At 41.0% G+C, this 18156-nt stretch overlaps 1 protein-coding gene and 1 long non-coding RNA gene across 3 annotated transcripts in view; one reads left to right on the top strand and one right to left on the bottom strand.

Annotated features, from left to right (window-relative positions):
• CRADD (CARD and death domain containing adaptor protein) overlaps positions 1-14905 on the bottom strand; it is an 82495-nt gene extending 67590 nt beyond the window's left edge. Inside the window, exons 1-3 of one of the 2 annotated variants that reach the window (XM_085321239.1) lie at positions 14832-14881; positions 14188-14293; positions 11168-11473 (exon numbers count right to left, since the gene is read on the bottom strand). In XM_085321239.1, the coding sequence (XP_085177365.1) occupies positions 11168-11465 (298 nt within the window). In that variant the 5' untranslated portion in view covers positions 11466-11473; positions 14188-14293; positions 14832-14881. Of the gene's footprint in view, positions 1-11167; positions 11474-14187; positions 14294-14831 lie in introns of both variants that reach the window. The other variant, XM_085321238.1, reaches the window with a different exon arrangement.
• Positions 14817-17633, top strand: LOC146586405 (uncharacterized). Its single transcript, XR_014897810.1, has 2 exons — positions 14817-14906; positions 17470-17633. It is a non-coding gene; the product is annotated as an uncharacterized LOC146586405 (long non-coding RNA).
• Positions 17634-18156: the final 523 nt, after the last annotated feature.

Here is an 18156-nt window from a genome sequence, read left to right as displayed (position 1 = left end):
GCTGTTCATTAAAGAGCTTGACACATCATTAAGTACAAATGAAAGGTAAGACAAAAAAAGCAGCARCACAGGACTAAATTTGCCTTCTTTAAAGCCAAGGGAAGCTCACCCTTGACCCTGAAGGGGAGGGGAGCTGGGGTTGACTTGGGTTAACAAGAAGTGGTTTAGAAAATCCCAGACAAGGTGGTGAAACCCTCAAATTAAGAAGGCTGCCAGGAAAAGTGGTGCGCTAATGGCAGTTTATTCCCCTTGACCTGATGCATTAACGCTTATTTTCCGCAYACACCAACTGTGTAATATAAATCAAATCAGCCCCTTCTCTAAAGGTGTATTAGAAGGAATATTGAAACTTCATTTCTGTTCCCAAATTGTGAAGCATGTGCTTGTCAAAACACACGTACAACTCCTGGCCAATGCATCAGGGTATGAAGGAATACAAATCTGTTCAAAGACAAAGCACAAGCAGGAAAAAAACTAGAAAGAAAATTTGAGAGTATACTGGAAAAATGGTTCAATGGCTCAGAGAAGCAACAAGATAGGTTTTTCTGTATATATAGACAATTGCCAAATGGGTAACAATTGGCTTCTCAAGTCTTGTACATAAAACTTTAAATGTCCTGACAAGATARACTGCAGCTGCATCCCTCTGGGGTTACAGTGAGTTATACCTGGGTGCTCCAATTCTTACTTGTATAAACATATATCAATAAAAACAAGTAAACAAATCTGGAAGGAAAACTTAGCTGCACATGGCAAGGCAGGGAGGACCCTCAAAATGTAATAACTAAAAGTTAACTGTATCTCAGAGGCGCTTTATAACCTGTAATAGCTTTGCATTTACAGAAATGATTTTTCTATGAAGGTCAAGACATGCTGTCGTATAAGTGCATGGAAGACAGAATAGTATCACCCCCCCCCCAAAAAAAAAAAAAAAAAAAAAAATCCCAGCCATCAGTGGCAAAATCTTTGTCCCACTCAAAGTCAGTAAGAGTCTAGCAGGTGACTGCAGTGGAATCAGACTTTCACTACAAGACACAAGTTAGTATTTTTACTGCTTTGGACAGCTATGCAACCTCCACAACACATGCAAGCTAAGGCRAGTGTGTTTGTTGTTTGGCTGCTTTTTAAAAACAGCATTCACAATCTTAAATTATRAAAGACAATAGATTCCCTCTCTGCAGTGGGAATACAACAATTAAACAAACATTTTCAGATGGCACTCCAAGGCAATTCAGGAGGTGTTAAAATAAGAGCTGGCCAGCTCTGAAGGAAAAAATTCATGAAGAAAAGTTTTGTGAAAAGAAGCCTAACAAGTCTTAAGTAGGAAGTTCCCTCAGTTACTCTGGAGCATATATTAGTGTATACATATAGGCCACAAGGAGCATTAATTAGTATCAACAGAGTGCCTATACTGATACATAACGCAAAAATAATAACTGCATCTCACTTTTTCATGTTTATCCATTGCCTGTATCAAACCACAGGATCAGTCCTTTAAAGAAAGTTTCTCCTCTGTTCTGGAAAACAATTATTGTCTGTACAAAGCATTTTCAATAGCTTCCTTGCCACATCCTGAGACAAGACCAACAGTGGGAAGCTGACAACAATTAACAAAAGAYCTCAAGGATCACAGAGGACCACAACTATTTTTATGGAAGTAAAAGACACTGGCATGAGTTTATCACACTATGGTGCAAGTTATGGAGAAAAATGGACAGAAAATTAAGATATATGGCCTAATGGAAAACTGCAAGTAGTAAACTCTGTAAACCATTTAGAACTGACATTCCTGAAGAAGAGAAACAGCATTAAACCTAAATAAGCAAAGAAATTATGCATTTATTTGCAGCAACAACAGCTCTGGTATCATTTACTTCTATATTTATGTATGAATACAGTATTTTGGAAAGAAAGGATTCCAAGACTGCAGGYGTTTATGTACAAAACCACCTCATCCACTTGCCAGAAAAGGCTATGTCTATGTTAGCAGGCAGTGCAGAGCAATAGGAGAGGACCTACAGACTGATACAGTTTGTGYGGAAGATCTGACATGCAGTCTTTACATAGTTGGGAAGTTTCACTACTGACTGGCTCTATTCTGCTCCTGTGGACTCCATTAGAACCCGGGGCACAYTTTCCTGTTTAGTTTCACCTGAAAGAAATCCAATTCAAATGTTCCAATTCACTTAAAAAGCACATTCCTAGTCTGAACTAGATATACCCAAAGTGCCTTGTGTCAGCATCAGCTACATTCTGGATTAAAATCCTACAGTTTATACTGAGTACACAGAGCATGGTGCCAAGCTTGTAGAATCACAGAATAATTTAGGTTGCATGAGACCTTTGGTGATCATCTAGTCCAATCTCTTGCTCAAAGCAGGGCCAACGTCAAAGTCTGGTAAGGTTRTTCAGGGTCTTCTCCTACTGAGTTTTGACTGTCTCCAGGAATGGCGATTCCATAGCCTCTATGGGCAGCTCTATTTCTGCCACAACAATTGCTCATCGGTGCTTAACCTCTCATGATTTTTTTTTTCTGTACATCCAATCAGAATTTCTTTTTCTCCAACTTACGGCTGTTGCTTCTTTTCCTTTCGCTGAAAGTCTGACTCCACCYTTTCTACAAACCCATACTATTTGAAGATTGCAATCAGAATCCCTCCTCAGYCTACTCTTTTCTTGGAAACAACTCATTTTTTCCACCTCTCCTTGGACATAATGTTACACTAGCCATCTTAGTGGCTCTTCTCAGGACTTTCGCCAGTTTGTCAATAGCTCTCTTTTTCTGGGGGCCTGAAGTTACATACAGTATTTAAAATATGGTCTCACAAATACCAGCTACAGGGGAATAATCACTTCCCTCAGCCTGCTGACTTTYTTCTTTCTAATGTGGTCCAGTACATAGTTAGTTTTTATTATTACATTTGCTGTCTTCCAAGACCCCAAGCTCCTTTTCTGCAGAGYTGCTGCTAGCCAGTTAGTACCCAACCCTGTCCTATTTCGTGAGAATTTTATATCCCAGGTGCAGACCTTCACACTTATTTCTGCCGAACTTCATGAGGTTAGTCCTGCTGGCACGTTCTTCGAGCTTGCTGGGATCCCTCTGAAAGGCAGTCCCACTCTCCTGTGTCAACTGCTCCCCAAGGTCCAGAGTCACTCTGCCTTCCTGATCAGAAGATCGGAGAACACAAACAAGTGTGCAAATTTAATTCACCTACARGCTTTCTGAAGATGCATTCCTTCCTGGTCACCCAGGTCACTGACAAAAAGATTAAATAGTGTTAGTCCCTCATCAGTCCCGAGGAACACCACATGTAACTAGCCTCCAACTGRATAATATTGAACCACTGACCACTACCTTTTAAGCCTGATGGCCTAGCCTATTTTCACCCACCTTGCAGTCCACCCATGCAGTCCATACCTTTCCAACTAGCCACAGGAATGCYATGGGAGATTGTGCTGAAAGGCTTTCTTGAGTAAATGCACCCACAGAGCCAGTCGTTTTGCCATGAGGCAAGAATCAGATTGGTCTGTCATGATTTATCCATGATAAATCCATGCTGGCTGTTACCAGTCACCTTGCTGTCCTTCGTTCACTTGGCTTATTGTAACTTATCAAACATGACAGATAGCAGCCTCTCAAAGACACTGGCTGACTTTCACCATAAACRCCATCTCCCTCACCCAATCTCCACCACTTGGCATAGAGACCAAGCAGACCTAGAACAGACTCAGGAATGAAGACCCAGGAAAAGCYGACGCTGAGTACCTGAGCCTTTTCTGTGTCCTTCATCAGTGATTGCCTGCTGCATTCAGCAACYGGGCAGCACTTTCCTTAGTCTTACTTTCCCTGCAGTTTTCCTGTAGAAGCCCATCTTATTGCTCTTCATGTCCTTTACCAGTTTCTAATCCAAACGAGCTTTAGCCTTCATAATGCTATCCCTACAGACCCACACAATGCTTCTACATTGTTCTTAGTTAGTCTGTCCTGGCTACCTCCTGGGCCACTTTCCACCTCCTAGAAAATTTCTCTCTGAATTTGAGCTCAGTTGCGAGTTCCTCATTCAGCCAAACCAGCCTCCTGCCATGTCTGCTTATTTTCCTGCACACTAGAATGGACTATTTTTGTGCTCTGAAGAGGTTTTCCTCAATGACCAATCAGGTCTCCTGGGTGCTCTGCCCTTCAGAGCTATCTCCTACAGGTCCCCACAACCAGTTCCATTAACAAGCTGAAGTTCTGCATCTTTGCTACATGCCTTCYTCCCTTCTCTCAGGATCTTAAACTATAGCAGTCCGTGGTAAATGCAGCCAAGACTGACATTAACAATTACCTCCCTAAACAATTCTTTCTTATTCATGAGTAGCACAGCCAGCACTCTACCTTAGTCTACCTATCTAGTACATTCATAAAGATAGTATCTCCTGGATTGTGCTACTGTGTTGCATTTCCAGTAAACAAGTTAAAGTTCCCTGAGAGACAGCGCTTGCAATAAAGACACTCTTTAAAGAGGGCTTCAAATGATCATAGGACAATTTAGGTTGGAAGGGACCTCAGGAGGTCTGTATTCCAACCTTCTGCTCAAAGCAGGATCAGCTGTGAAACCAGACCAGTTCGCTTATGGCTTTCTCCAGTCAAGTCTTGCCACCAAGGACAGTGACTGCACACCCTCTCTGCGCTCCTGTCCTTTTGGGGAAAAGCTTCTCCYTATATTCAGTCAGAACCTCTGGTTTCAACTAATACCCATCACCTCTCATCCTCCCACCATGCATCAGTGGGAAAAGCCTGGCTCTTTCTTCATAACCTCTTCGTTGGTACTAGATGGCTGCTATTAGGTCCACCTAAAGCCTTCTTTTCTTCAATCTCTGCCTGGTTTTGATCAGGCAGTCTTTTAACAGATACCACACRTAGTCCTGATTGTCCTCCCCTCTGATCATAATCCATAAGCCCTTGACCAGCCTGCTGGCTGTACCATAACTAAGCTCTGTGCATTCAAGACACTCCTTTGCATACACAACCGCAGTCACACGAGCCATCCCACCACATCTCTGCAAATCCAATGACACAGCTCTGCAACCATGCATAGACTTCCATTTTCTCTCATTTGTTTCCTATGCTGTGTGTGTGGGCACTTGAGATAGCTGCCTTACTTTCTCAAAGGCAGGGCAAGAGCATCCCCTATCATGCTCTCCCTTGTCTGCTTCCTCCATTCTCTGTTCTGACATTTATAAGCAGATTTTCATCTTCGTCACCTGAAGAACCTAATCTAAATCCCTCCCCATGGTTAACAAGGCTGCTGGTAGAGGTGCTTTTGCTCCACACTGTTAAGAAGATCCCATCTGTTCCTAGCAGTCCTTGTTTCTTGAAAAGGGTCTTGCGGTTATAGAGTCCAAAGTATTAGCCATGCCACTAGGTACRCAGACAATCCGTAGGATGCGTAAACTCCTGCCCAAACTTTTCCCCCTGGATGACAGGGTGGAGGAGAGTATCTCTTGGGCTCCACCCCTTCACTCCAGCTTGCTGATCCCTGTAATCATCCTTAATTTGCTGAAGGTCTACTCTGGCAGTAGCAAAGTCCATAGGTTGGACAGGCCTTAGCAATCTCTCCTTAATACCCTATATTCAGGCCTAAGGCAGCAGTAAACCTTGGAAGTCATGAGATATAGTTAGCAGATGGATGTCCCCATTCTCTGCACAAGGGAGCCTTTAAGCACTATTACCTATTGCTTCCTCTTAGCAGCACTGGTTAAAAGTTATGAGCACTGGTATGAGATCAGGCATAGCTGGTCCAAATACTTCCTTTGCCAGGACTTAGTCCTCTTCTCCTGTTGCCAGGGCACTATACYTGTTATTAAATCTGTATTATTACTAGCTTCATGTATCTGTGTCATCAAGAATGATACTATTATTATCTCCTTCTGTTAACTTATCTGAAGGAAACATTTGAGACAGGACACGAAATGCTACATTTCTTATCAATGCTGCCTACAATCTAGGCTTCCCAAAGCAAAAAATGTAAATGTAAGTAGCATAAATATAGCTGCTTATTAACACAGCAAAAAAACAACAAAGAGAATATTTCCTAAGCTATAAAAAAGATCTTATGTTCATACTCACACACATTTAAACTGACATGTATACACAGAATGCTCTGTAGAACTGGGGAAGTTGATTACTTGTCCATATCGGGCTGCATGCTGCTTATTGAGTGTGTGCACAGATCTTTAATGCCAGACTTCACAGATCTCACTGCAGTCAGGACAAAAGCCAAAGCCATAAATGTAACACCCGATTTTCAGGTAGCTGGGAATATGGAAAAGATTTKGGGAAATTCTTCTGCAAAGATATATTTGAATCTCTCAAGAGAACTGGAGAGCATTTTCTACAGCCTTCAGGCACTGGAATATGGCACGAGGGCATTCCTTCAACTCCAGGTCAGTCCAATGTGGCCAAGGCTGCTAAGCCCATCCCTCTCCTTCAGACAAATATGGGAAGAAACTCCCCCTTCTGTCACTGGACCATACAAGAGAGGGGAGGGAAAGAAAAGAAAGAGGAAAAAAACTCAACTTCTTCCGTCCACCATTTTAGAGAGAGAAAAAGAATTCACCAGCTGCTGTCCTATCTGGCATCTGAACAGAAAAGGAAAGAGACCAGGCTGTTTCCTCACTACMTTAGGGGTCAGAGGAGGCAGGACAGGAAGAGGTCAGGAAGCAGGCAACAAAAGGTAAGAAGAGATGCTAATCTTCCCAAAGCCCTAAAGCYGTTGCATTTGAATCAGCATTCTTAGAAACCTACAACCCAGCTGTGGAAAAGGGACTCTGGTAAAGCTGGGGCTGGGCAAGGAAGAGAGAAGGGCGGAAGGAAGGAATGCTTTCTCAGCAAAARCACAGGTTTTGCTTTCTTTTGAGTTTGCATGCTTCATCCAAAATGTTAAACAACATGAAGCATCATATAGGTATACAAGAACACTCACTCCTCACATACTCATGGAAAAACCCCAATCACATCAAAACAGGAYAGAAAACACACCCCACTTATGTCTACAAGACCCTAATGCAGACTCCTGACAAGGTACCACAACAACAAAAGATCATGCATTAGAAAACATCCCTCACTTAGTTGTGACAAAACAGCCTTCTCAAGACGATCTTGCTTGATTCCATGCCCAAAACTCACTAACGTTTGCCAGGACAGCAACTGCTGCTGCAGAATTCCACTGGCAAACACTGTATCTCAGATTTTTCTCTTTCTCAGAATGCTGCTATTTCCTGTGAAAAAATAATCTATACTACAAAGACGTGCAGTACTTACACTTCTAGAAATAAATAATTTTATAGCAACATACAGTATATGTAGAAATATAATACTTGGGCAAAAAAACTCCTGAGCAGAAAGAGATCAGAAAACCATTCTGATAAATGTCTTTAATGCCTACATTTTCTTTGCTTAGCGTAAAAAATATTGAGTAACTGTTTGCTGTTCCTAGAAAGAATGGAATTTTGTTGCCAACAGCTGTAGCCTTTCATAGGAATTATAATACTATATTGAAGATTTATGCTTCTGACAAACGCATAAAGTTAGCTGAACTAGGGCAGAAAAACAGAATGGTCTTTTCCTAATGGAATAGACTTGCAGTACTTCTGTTAACTCTTACCACAGCAGAAGTTTTTTTCTTCAAAAGCAGAAACTCACACTGAGGTTTGATATTTAGAATGATTTATAAGTCTTGAAAGGCCACTATGCACAGGGTAAACTGTTTCATCCTAGGTTCTTAAGCAAGAAACATACCCTGTCATCTCAAAATTGAACTATTTTAGGCCATTAATAATTATCTCCAAAACACATGACCCTGAATTTCCATCCTGACAATTTTTGGTTTTGTAATCTTGTTTTCCCAACCTTAAGAAAAGGTTTTCCTGAAGTTGTGACCATTTGACAGAACTACACAAGAGAGGAGAAAACTGGTGCTAGTCAACAGGCTGTCACTCGTACATAGTAAACAAGTAAGAGGAAGCAATCCTTGGTCTCTTTGGTGAATTTATACATACGTAASTAGCTCTACTTCCCTGCAAGTCACTACTCATTCCAGTGGGAACTCTATTCCTTGTGCTCTGCAGGATTAAGGACCTTCTGTGCTCCTCGTAACAACAGCAGATAACAGCAGTACACAGAACCATAATTAAGTCAAATTGACATTCAGCAATAAAACTCAAAATATCAAAATTGTTAGGATTCATTTATTTGCAAACAGCCAAACAGCATACTCTAGGTTGAATCCTGGGCTGATTTACAGATATGTTCTATGCTGCTCTGTGAACATTATACATATAAATCAGTTTACACGAGTTGTGAATTGGTAAATCCATTGGCTCAGAAAAACTTGCCCAAAGCCTCACGATGAGTTAGTGGCAGTGTCTTGTTTAGGTCTCAGACTTTGGCTTTCATTCCATAGCTGCTCAGTTCACCAGATCATAATTACAGGGCTCTTAGAAAACACCACTAAAAATGTTTTTATTTCTGTCCTCCTTCTAAAATTCCTGTGTTCGGTTTCTGTTTTTTTTTTAACTAATGGAAGAAAAAAAATTAAAAGCTTCTTAACAAGTACAGTTGTGATTTTATTTGACTGGGATTCAACAAAGTGTATTTCTCAGCTGAACCAAAGATAGCAAGCCTGATCTCTTTGAACAAGATGCACAATAATCCAAAGGCCCACACAGAAAATCACTGTGCATATGCCACAGTTTTTATGMTCAGACAGGGAAAAGTTAATACTAAGTTTAAAAACCCTATATGTAGTTCTTCAGAAGTGAAAGAGACTACAAAATAAAGCCCTCCTTCAAGGAACAACGTGCCACCAGTCTTCAYCCTGCAAAAGATCTGCAAAAACTGAGGATACTTTGCTTGACTAAAAAGAATTTTAACYGAGCATAAACACATGAACAGCAGGCAGGCTATTTCCATAAGTATGCATGATTCAGAGGAATAGAGATTTTGAAACCTGAGGCCATAAAATCAATTTTCATTTTAGAAGTGTTATGGTTTTTAAAAAGGTAATGTGTACATAGTGGGCTCTTTTCATTACAAATGGATTCTTTAAAACAAATTGCCAGTGACAAATCATCATTTGTAAGAACTATTTCCAATAAGGTAGAAGTTATCTAGGATGGCACTAAAGAACATACTTCATTTCAAGTACGCTTATAGTTTTATTAGAGCCAATGACTTTTTCTGTGCTTAAAGTCAAGCATATGTTCAAGTACTCTAGTGAAACAAAAGCTTACAAGTTTGTTGTTCAGAAYGCGAAGTGAAGCCTTTTTATCCCAATCCACGTTTTTTCACATGCAAACAGCACTGACGACATCACCACAATTTTCAGTTAATTTCAGGATGCATTCATCATTTACTAAGGCACAGGTGATGCTCCCAAAGAACATGCACAACTACAGCAGGTTATTTGCCTCTTATCCTGTTTTTACATTTGTATTGCCACAGTAAAAATAATGGTAACCTTTGATCTAATCTAGAAGTCTTTTGTAGCTTACACACAAGATTTGGCAATAGGATTATCAGGTACACTCAACCCACTCGAAACCAAAGAACCTGATATGCATAAATACAACATGTTAGTCATAAACTATCAAGAATGGGAAGAAATAATCCACAGAAGAATTAGAAGATTAAACATCTGAAACTAATTTTCTGGTAACAAAATGTGGGATCTTGAGTGTACTTGGTGGCTATGTTTGTGTGTTTGTGGAACTGTAGACATTATTCAAAAGTTTAACCAGCTATTAGCAAACAAACTGATTTGTAAGGCAAATACAGAACATTAGCAAGACAGGATTTGTCAAATCAACAAGGTCTTTTTCAACAYTTTCAATACCATAAGATTGCATTGTGCTGAGAACTCACAATGTTTTCACCTATGGGTAGCATGTGATATTTATTCTCCAAGAAGTGTTTTACCCTGTTCTGCAGCTGGGAGCAAGCATAAAGCAACCTCCACAAAGGTCCAACAGAAAGAAAAGCCGTCACAATATTCCATTAAAAATGTCTTGAGGTAGGATAATGTCATATTTGTCCAGCAGATCATCACAAAACATTCTTGTGTGTGCAGCTTACTCAGATGCAAGCATGCACGATGTTCAACAGTTCTTAGTAACACATCTTCACGAGTTTAGAGTCTCATGCAAAACACACTGACATTGGAAAAATCACATCATGTGCATCGTAGTAAGATCGAATCCAAATCATGTGGGATTTGAGAGGGAAAGAAGAGAGGTTAATCAGACTGCTCAGAAACAATGTTCCCCYGTGAAGACTACTTCACTATTCAACTGATAACACTAGGGTAACAGCTCAGGCATGTTTCAAAAAAACCTTTACTAAGACAAGAAAAGTGTATTTTAAGCATTTTTCCTCATACTTCAGAATAACTACACGATTGCATGTGTGTATTCACAAAAAAAACAGAAAACACACACTTCAAAGCAAACATCGCAAAGATCAAGCTCAGAAAACTGTTTTAGAAATACATCTAAGTGTCACGAAATAAGAAATTTGGCTAAGATTAGGTAATATCCACTAAATCTGTTATCTCCTAAGCTCTTTTTAAAGTTAAGCGATGGCTAGTAGTTTTGAAGGTAATGATCCTAGACATTTGCACTCTGATAAATACAAATGACATAATTCTAAATTAGTAGCTACTACTAAAYCAAAACTATTAAAACTATAATAAAGTCAAGTAAATAAAAATCCTGCCAAAATCAACAATACAGAACTGAAATACTGTAAAACATACATAAAACATAGATTAATTAGAYATGGATCGTGAAGAGACTGCTGTTCAGCTAGTTAAAACTACTGTTTATGGTTCATCCCTTTTGTGGTAAGGCAGTCTGAGTACTACATCTCAGACCCTCCAAATGTAGCCTTTCCTTATCAAAGCTGCTGCCTCCCAGTATCCAGAAGCTGAGCCTTGATCATTCCCCAAACTTCACAACACTTCCTGGCATTTCGCTGGCTTCCAGGAAATTCAGGCTGTGCCCTATGCTGGTATCGTGCTCCGTATCTGTATGATGCATAACTTGAAATTACTGGTACACTCAATATATTTAAAATTACAGTTGAGAACAAGCTTCAAAACATCAGCAACAACAAATCTGGCCTTACCTGCAGGATCTTCTACTGTCACTTCCTTACGCTTAGCCTCCAATTTTTCTTTAACCCATGGGAATTCTTGCAAGGAATCCAAGAATATATCAAATGCYTTGGGTCCTCTAGTAGGTAGAATATCAAGGAGCATCATGGTTTTCCTTTGACTGGTGGTTTGGGATTTTATTTCTTGAACATGACTATCGGTGAGAACCCCTTCTTGGTAGAGATACTGAATAACAAGTCCATCCACAAGCACCTCTGTGCAAAGCTCCAGACGCAGGGACCGTAGAAGTTGTTTGTCTCTGGCATCCATCTGGCAACCTAGAAAATGAGAAGAGGAAGGGGAACACATATGGAGATTAAAATACTTCAATCTTTAACATCCAGAAGTGATGTTTGATATCTGGCAACCWTCAGAAAGAACGCCAAACTCAGAATCACCAAACTGGAAAAACTATTAGTGATCCCAGAAATCTTCTTTCTGCTCAGATTTCAGTGACTGAGAAGCTAAAATGCAGCCATTTTGGGGAAGTATTAGACAGGAAGGGAACCTTTGGCATTGTGAAGGCCAGACCTTCGTTGGAACAAACAACCATGCCAAATAACCCCATCCATTAACTGGTCAAGGTCCATACTAAAAGCAGCTAGAGTATTTGCCAGTCCATCAGAGACTCTACCCTCCCAAAATTAAACAGACAGCACAATTATCCTCTATTACTGCTGTCTCTGACATTATTGCTGTTGCAGTACTTCTGCCACAGTAGCAGAAAAACAACAGCAGGACTGATAGCACAGCCAGTGACAGTGTCAGCAGGTAGCTTTGGCTTATGCAATGCATATTAATTTTAGAAGGGCTAGAAGTCCATCTTATACACCAACCTGTTCTCTCACCTGACTTATCCYGGAAAGCTGTTCTAGAATTTGACTGATCTAATGATGAGAAACTTTATTTGAATTTTCATTTTAAATTTATTCTTCTTCTATTTATAGGCATTGTTTTTTCTGCCAAAACTGTTCTTTAGCTTAAGTAGCTCTTCTCTGTCCCTGGTATTTACCCTTCTAATGCATTTACAGCAAGCAATTGGATGCCCTCTGTCAGCCTCCATTTCACTTGAATAACACTCTGACTAGACAAAAGCTGGAAAACATGCATTTTATAGCCACTCTGCAGAAGAGGAATCAAGGCCCAGAGAGACCAACCAACTCATCCCAGATCATATTAGGAGTCAGTGCAAGAGCTGTGAAATGAATCAAGATGTCTAGCCCAGACATTAACGACAAACACATCCTTAGGCTCATTAATGGCACTTGGAAAGGAAAATAACAGAGTAGTAGAATTAAATATTTTCTCATGACTAAATCACGAAGCCAAAAAAAATGTATCAGGTGTCAATTGTGCTTACCAAGAGAATTTCTGCTAATTAAACTAGAAGCCGCTGTTCTGACAGCCAGACCTTGCAGAAACCGTACTTCAACTTGAAGACACAAGGAGAATTAGAGATTTTCAAAGCTTTTGTAGGAAACCTGCATTAGCCTTTAAATCATCAGAGATGTCTACAGACTCCCAAGGTCCCATCAAAGACAAACCTAAATGCCTTGGGTATTAAAATCCAGGGCAGACATTCAAGAAAACATACAGGCCCCTAGAGGGCATTTTGGACAGAACATTAGAGCTTATGGTGAAGAGAGAGAGACAGGAAAAAAACCCATCTTTGACACACTGTGATAAAGCCACTCTCCAACAAAGCTTTCCCTGAGCGCTGAAAGCAATGTTATAGGGCACCTTCTCAGGAGGACTGAATCTTTACTGAGCTAGCCAGTAGATACAATGAACTGAATTTCGAATTGTCTGTCTTCTATCTAGGCTCATCTGGGAATCAAATACAGGCTATCCTGGCATAGATGTTCTTAAAAAAGCCTAATTTGCTACATGTAGCTCAGACAGCATCAAACTCCATTAACAGATGGTAGTGCAGACAAGGTGAGAGAAAAACAGCAAACGAGACAGAGAACTGGATTCTCTAGGCTGATGTTAGGATGCTCATTTTGGACAGGTGAAACTGAAGATTCTGGTCTCTATATAACTGGGAGCAATCACTAGATTAAAGCAAAAACAGATACAATTAGGAAGCAGATCCCCACTATTTCCCCTTTCCAGAGGGATTCCCTGGCCACTCTTGAGCCGATAAAGTGCTCACACAATTTAAGAGATGCATCTAGCCACAGCTCCGAATTACCTAAAGTCTATCAGGCAGGAAAACGTTTCTGACGCTGTGAAACCCCACTGTCTCATATTCCGTGTTGGCTGTCAAGAGGCCCATCTAAGAGGCTCACCCATGCACTGAACAGGGAACACAGTGCTCAGTCAGTTCAAAACACTTCTTCAGTTCCCCTTCTTCATTACTGGCCCAAGTGGTGAACTTTTCAAACGCAAAGCCTTTTCAAACCATGTTTGCCTGTACCTTCTTCCAYTGAAAAATGCTTTTATGGTTATGAATCTGAAAGAATTTCTGCCAAAACAGACATTTTGCTTGCTCACATTGGTGCGAGCACAACCAAGGTTTTAAAGTCCATCAGGCCTCTTAACCTAGAGATCACAGTTATAGGGTTTTTGATATTTTAAGTTGGGAGGTTTGTTTCAAGATTAGATATTTCTATATGTGTGTTTACCATGAGGAGGGAAGGGTTGGCTCAGAGTGGCAAACTAAGCAGCCAGACATGGAAGTTTATCAGGATTTCGGTGTGTAATGCTCTAGAGCCAGTTTAATGCAGTGAAGAACTGATTTCAATCTCAGCTTATATCTAAGGATCCAAAGTTAAGCACCAGGCTAATTTTCTCCAGTATTACAGGTGCTAGAAGGAAAGCAAAAATACGAGATTCTAGCTTCCTTCTACTTCAAAAATGAAAAGATGACGCAGCTCAAACCTTCCCAAGGTACACTCCAAAAATGTATCTTTTCATTGCTGCTCCAAACTTTAAGAACTACGTCTCCTTGTTGCACTGAATRAGCACAACCCTCTATTTCCGTACTCACATGGGCAAGTTTGGATTTTTCTGAATCCACGGATGTAGAGTATTTCCAAGAGTGGGGAATAAGGCTTTTGAAAATTTGGATCCGAATTAAAAAAAGCTTCCTGATCCTAAAACGAACATTTACTTAGTTTTAGTTTTTGCTAGAAACATGTTTGAGCTTTCCCCAGTGCCAAACATTGGCGCTTTCCTAAATGCCAAGGAGGGGACTAGGCTGTTTATGCCCGCCGCGCTAAGAACAAGGTCAATGCCATCAAATCCGTGAGCGATGTGATTTTGCACAGCCTGCTCACATATTAAAATTAAAAAAAAAAAAGAAAAAAGAAAAAAACAACAAAAACCGCCAAGTGTTTGCTTACAGCTGAGCCCATGGTTGTGGGGCAGAGCTAAGGCAGCTGTGGGCCGCGCGGACCGGCCGCCGGCAAGGCGTGCCGAGCCGTGCCGAGCCCCGCTCTGCCCGCCCGCGCCGCACCGCACCGCCCACGCCCGCCCCGGCCCACTCGTACGTTTCGGCGCGGGGCAGGGGGGGGGGCGAAGCCCTGGGCCAGGCCCCAGGGCGGGCCCTCGCCGGCCCCCTCATGCTCCTGAGCCGGAGCGGCGGCGCGGGCAGTGGCGGCAGCGGCGCCTCCGCCCTGTCTCCGTACTTACAGGAGCGAAGCGGGAGCTACCCGCGGCGCCCACCCGCCCGCAGGGCCGGCGCGGCCACCACCATCTTTGTTGCAGGCAAGCGGGCTTCGCCGGAAGCGGCCGCGGCTCGCGGCGCCGCCGCCGAGGGAGGCCCCCTCCCCCCCGGCAGCCGCCGCCGCCGCCGCCATGTTTGATGTGGGCAGCGCTGCGCGGGGCGTCCGTTAAGTCAGTCCGTCCGTTAGTCGGGCAGGGAAGGGGGAGCGCGACGCCGCGGCCTGTGCTCGCAGCGRCGGGTGGTGTGTTATTTATTTATTTATTTATGAAATGCGAGGTGCGCCGAGGGGCCTTTCAGCAGGAGCCGTTTGCCTCGGGGGCTTGGCTTTTGTTTTCCGGACGGGTGCAGAATTACGAGACCCTAAAATCGGCTACACGTGCTGCTCTACTGTCCCTTTTTCCCTAAGGAAAAAAAAATAGCGTTCCTGTATAATGATAGCAAGTTAGAGACTTTGGCACTGCCAAATCACCTCTACGCTAAGGCTGATTTSAGGCTTCAAGAGAGAGAGGGGAAAAAAAAAAAAAGGAGTGGAACTAGCAAAAAGAAAAAACAAATAGGACTTTTAATATTCTCAAGACCAGCTCTACATGAGCTTCAGCTGTTCTAAGCAATTGTGTGCTGCACAGTGACAACGTTTCTCAGGTGCTGTGGCCCCATCGCACACAGGCAGCAAAATGCTTGCAGGATTGGGCCCTGCTGCTGGTATTAACAGTGGGGGTAAAATGAGGGCTCAGGCTCCTGTGCTAACAGCTCGGTATTAGTTCACATACAAAGGGGCCGTGATGAGAAGGTATTTCCATGAGGCAGCCTCACTTCCAGGAGTTAATACCTCAAATATCTACTGTTCTCCTACCATCCTGGCATTCTTTAGAAAGTGGAAGAGTTGTATCTAAAGTAAGATCAAACTTACAAAAATTGAGTTTTCATGACATTAGTAACAGGTGATCTCATTAGTCAGTATGGATACTGGTTCCTGTTTGCAAGTGTATGCTGAGCTAAACCTCATTCAGATACTGGTATCTCAAATGTACAGCAATACTGTATTGAATACTGTGTATGTTTTGTTTCATTACTTTCATCTGAACAGCCTAAAATGAAACTTTCATATCTGAAAAACATTGAGTTTGGTAAGATCCAGCTGGTTTCCACCATATTCAATGTGCTATGCACAATTTAGAGTGTTCTCATTGTTTTTTTCCTTGTGTTACTGAATATGAAAACATCACTTTCAATAGCTCATTTTATATGAATATTTGAAACCRAAGTAGTATAGAAGAGAGAAGACTGATTCATAGCTCTATTGCAATGACTCAGTGTCATTTCCTATCACGTATCATTGTAGAACTTTTTTCCATCGTAGGGTAGGTGTCATRTGTCACAGGGGTTTCAGTGATGTCAGCTCTTCCCTTTAGTGTCTGGGGATGGCAATAGCGATGAAGGAAAGAAAGATCGTGCAGAGCTGGAAAGTGCTACCTTGAAGCAGCAGGCAGCCGCAGTGAGCTGTGTCTGGTCAACTTGCTAATGCCTGCCCTTTGGAAAACCAGAAAAGGTGGCTGCTGCAGCTGCAGCTGCTGCTAGAAATGTTGCCACCATGTGAATCCTCTTTGTACATTCAATTTGGACTACTCATACAGATTTAAGTATACTTGAAGTTATTTATGGAAACCTTTACATGCCCTTGTTAGATTCTGTACCCAGCAAATACTTGCCATGGGAAAATATAACTGAAAGTATTACTGGTAGAGCTAATATGATACATTTGTCCAGTATTATATTTACCTTCAGGATTTTGCATAAGGAGATGCATTTAGTGACATTCAGAAAGTTTGTATCCTCTCCCTTTGATTTTTCTGTRGCTGACAACAAAGTTGAGAATTTATGTGGACACAGAATGTGAGTCACAGTCTAAAAGGCAAAGTTTAATGYACATTAGATCTAAGAAATGTTTAAAGAAATTATATATATCTTATTTTGTGTGGACAGTACCTGCAGAAATGCTATCTATTAGGCAATTTTTAAAAAATGTTTTAGTTTAATTGACCATACCCGTTTATTTAGGTTTATTTCCAGATAAGTAATTTGATGCAAGGGATTTAAATTGGTTTTAGGTAATTGATAAATAATATCTCATTCCAACATATCCAATAAACCAAGGTAAATATTTTTTGCTTCAGGCACATGTTGGTCTTCTAGGAACACAGACATAAAAAATTTTAATGCCACTATTGGTTGTTTCAAAATGATGCATTAACATAATATTTACTATAACATAAATAAGATACACTGGAAACCACATAGTAAGTCATCATCAGCARTTCTAACCAAAAAGAAGTGTGCTGTTTCTGTAACCAAAGTAAAACTGAGGTGTTCTTAAATTTTCGTATCTTCTGGAAAGTTTGTAATACTGGCTGTGAGAAAGTGCAACATTTGTAAGCAATGCAGAGTGACACCAGGAAGCGGAGGACACTACAAACCATCTATGTGATCGTTCTTTTGCACAGAATGCACAGCTCCTGAAAGTTTCCCTTCTTAACTTTTTTTTATTTCTTATTTCCAATTTATTTTCTCTCTCTCTCTCTCTCTCTTTTTTTTTTTTTTTCCCAGATATGGTCACAATCTAAGGAACTGTGTTATATCTAGAACTGGAGTGACCGAACTTGGAGACTTACAATATCACATCATTATGATCCTGACAGCTGCACTTAATTGCAGATAATGTACCTACATTTTAAAATAGAAAATAAATACAAGAAGTTGCATCACTTGCATTTACTGTATCTTTTTGCCAGATCAGGCAGTTATTGTTATTTGTTTTATATGGTCCAAGGAGATCTTAGAAAGTTAAGAACATATGGGTATGTACTGAGAAGCTCTAGTTCCCACTGAAGTAAATGATGACAGTCTTGCTATCTTAAGTATAGCCAGCATTTAATTGTGTCTTTGTTTACAGTCTAAACAGAGACATCATGCAAAGAAGTAAAGTGGTAAAAAGAAAATAGATAAGCTTAGGAAGGATGAGGATAACAGCAGAGGTTTAAGTTTGAATAAAGGGAGAATCTGATGGTTCCTTTTAATATAAATTGACTAATGGAAACTGTAAATGCACTACTAGTGTTTCATCTTTAGCAGTATTAATCAGCTGTTGACTCTGCTCTGAGTTTACACTGCAGCTACAGAATAAGGATGCGCACAGGTGATGCCTTACATCCAAAGAGTAAAACCTTTAAACGCTTCATTTCAGTTCTGTTTGGGTTCAGCTCTGACTAAAGTTGTTCCAGTTCAGTTTGGTCC

The sequence above is a fragment of the Rhea americana genome, unplaced genomic scaffold (genome assembly GCF_003343005.1).
Source record: "Rhea americana isolate MKP2758 unplaced genomic scaffold, rheAme1 scaffold_69, whole genome shotgun sequence".
In the NCBI taxonomy this organism is placed as follows: Eukaryota; Metazoa; Chordata; class Aves; order Rheiformes; family Rheidae; genus Rhea; species Rhea americana.
This window is presented reverse-complemented; position numbering and strand designations above follow the sequence as displayed.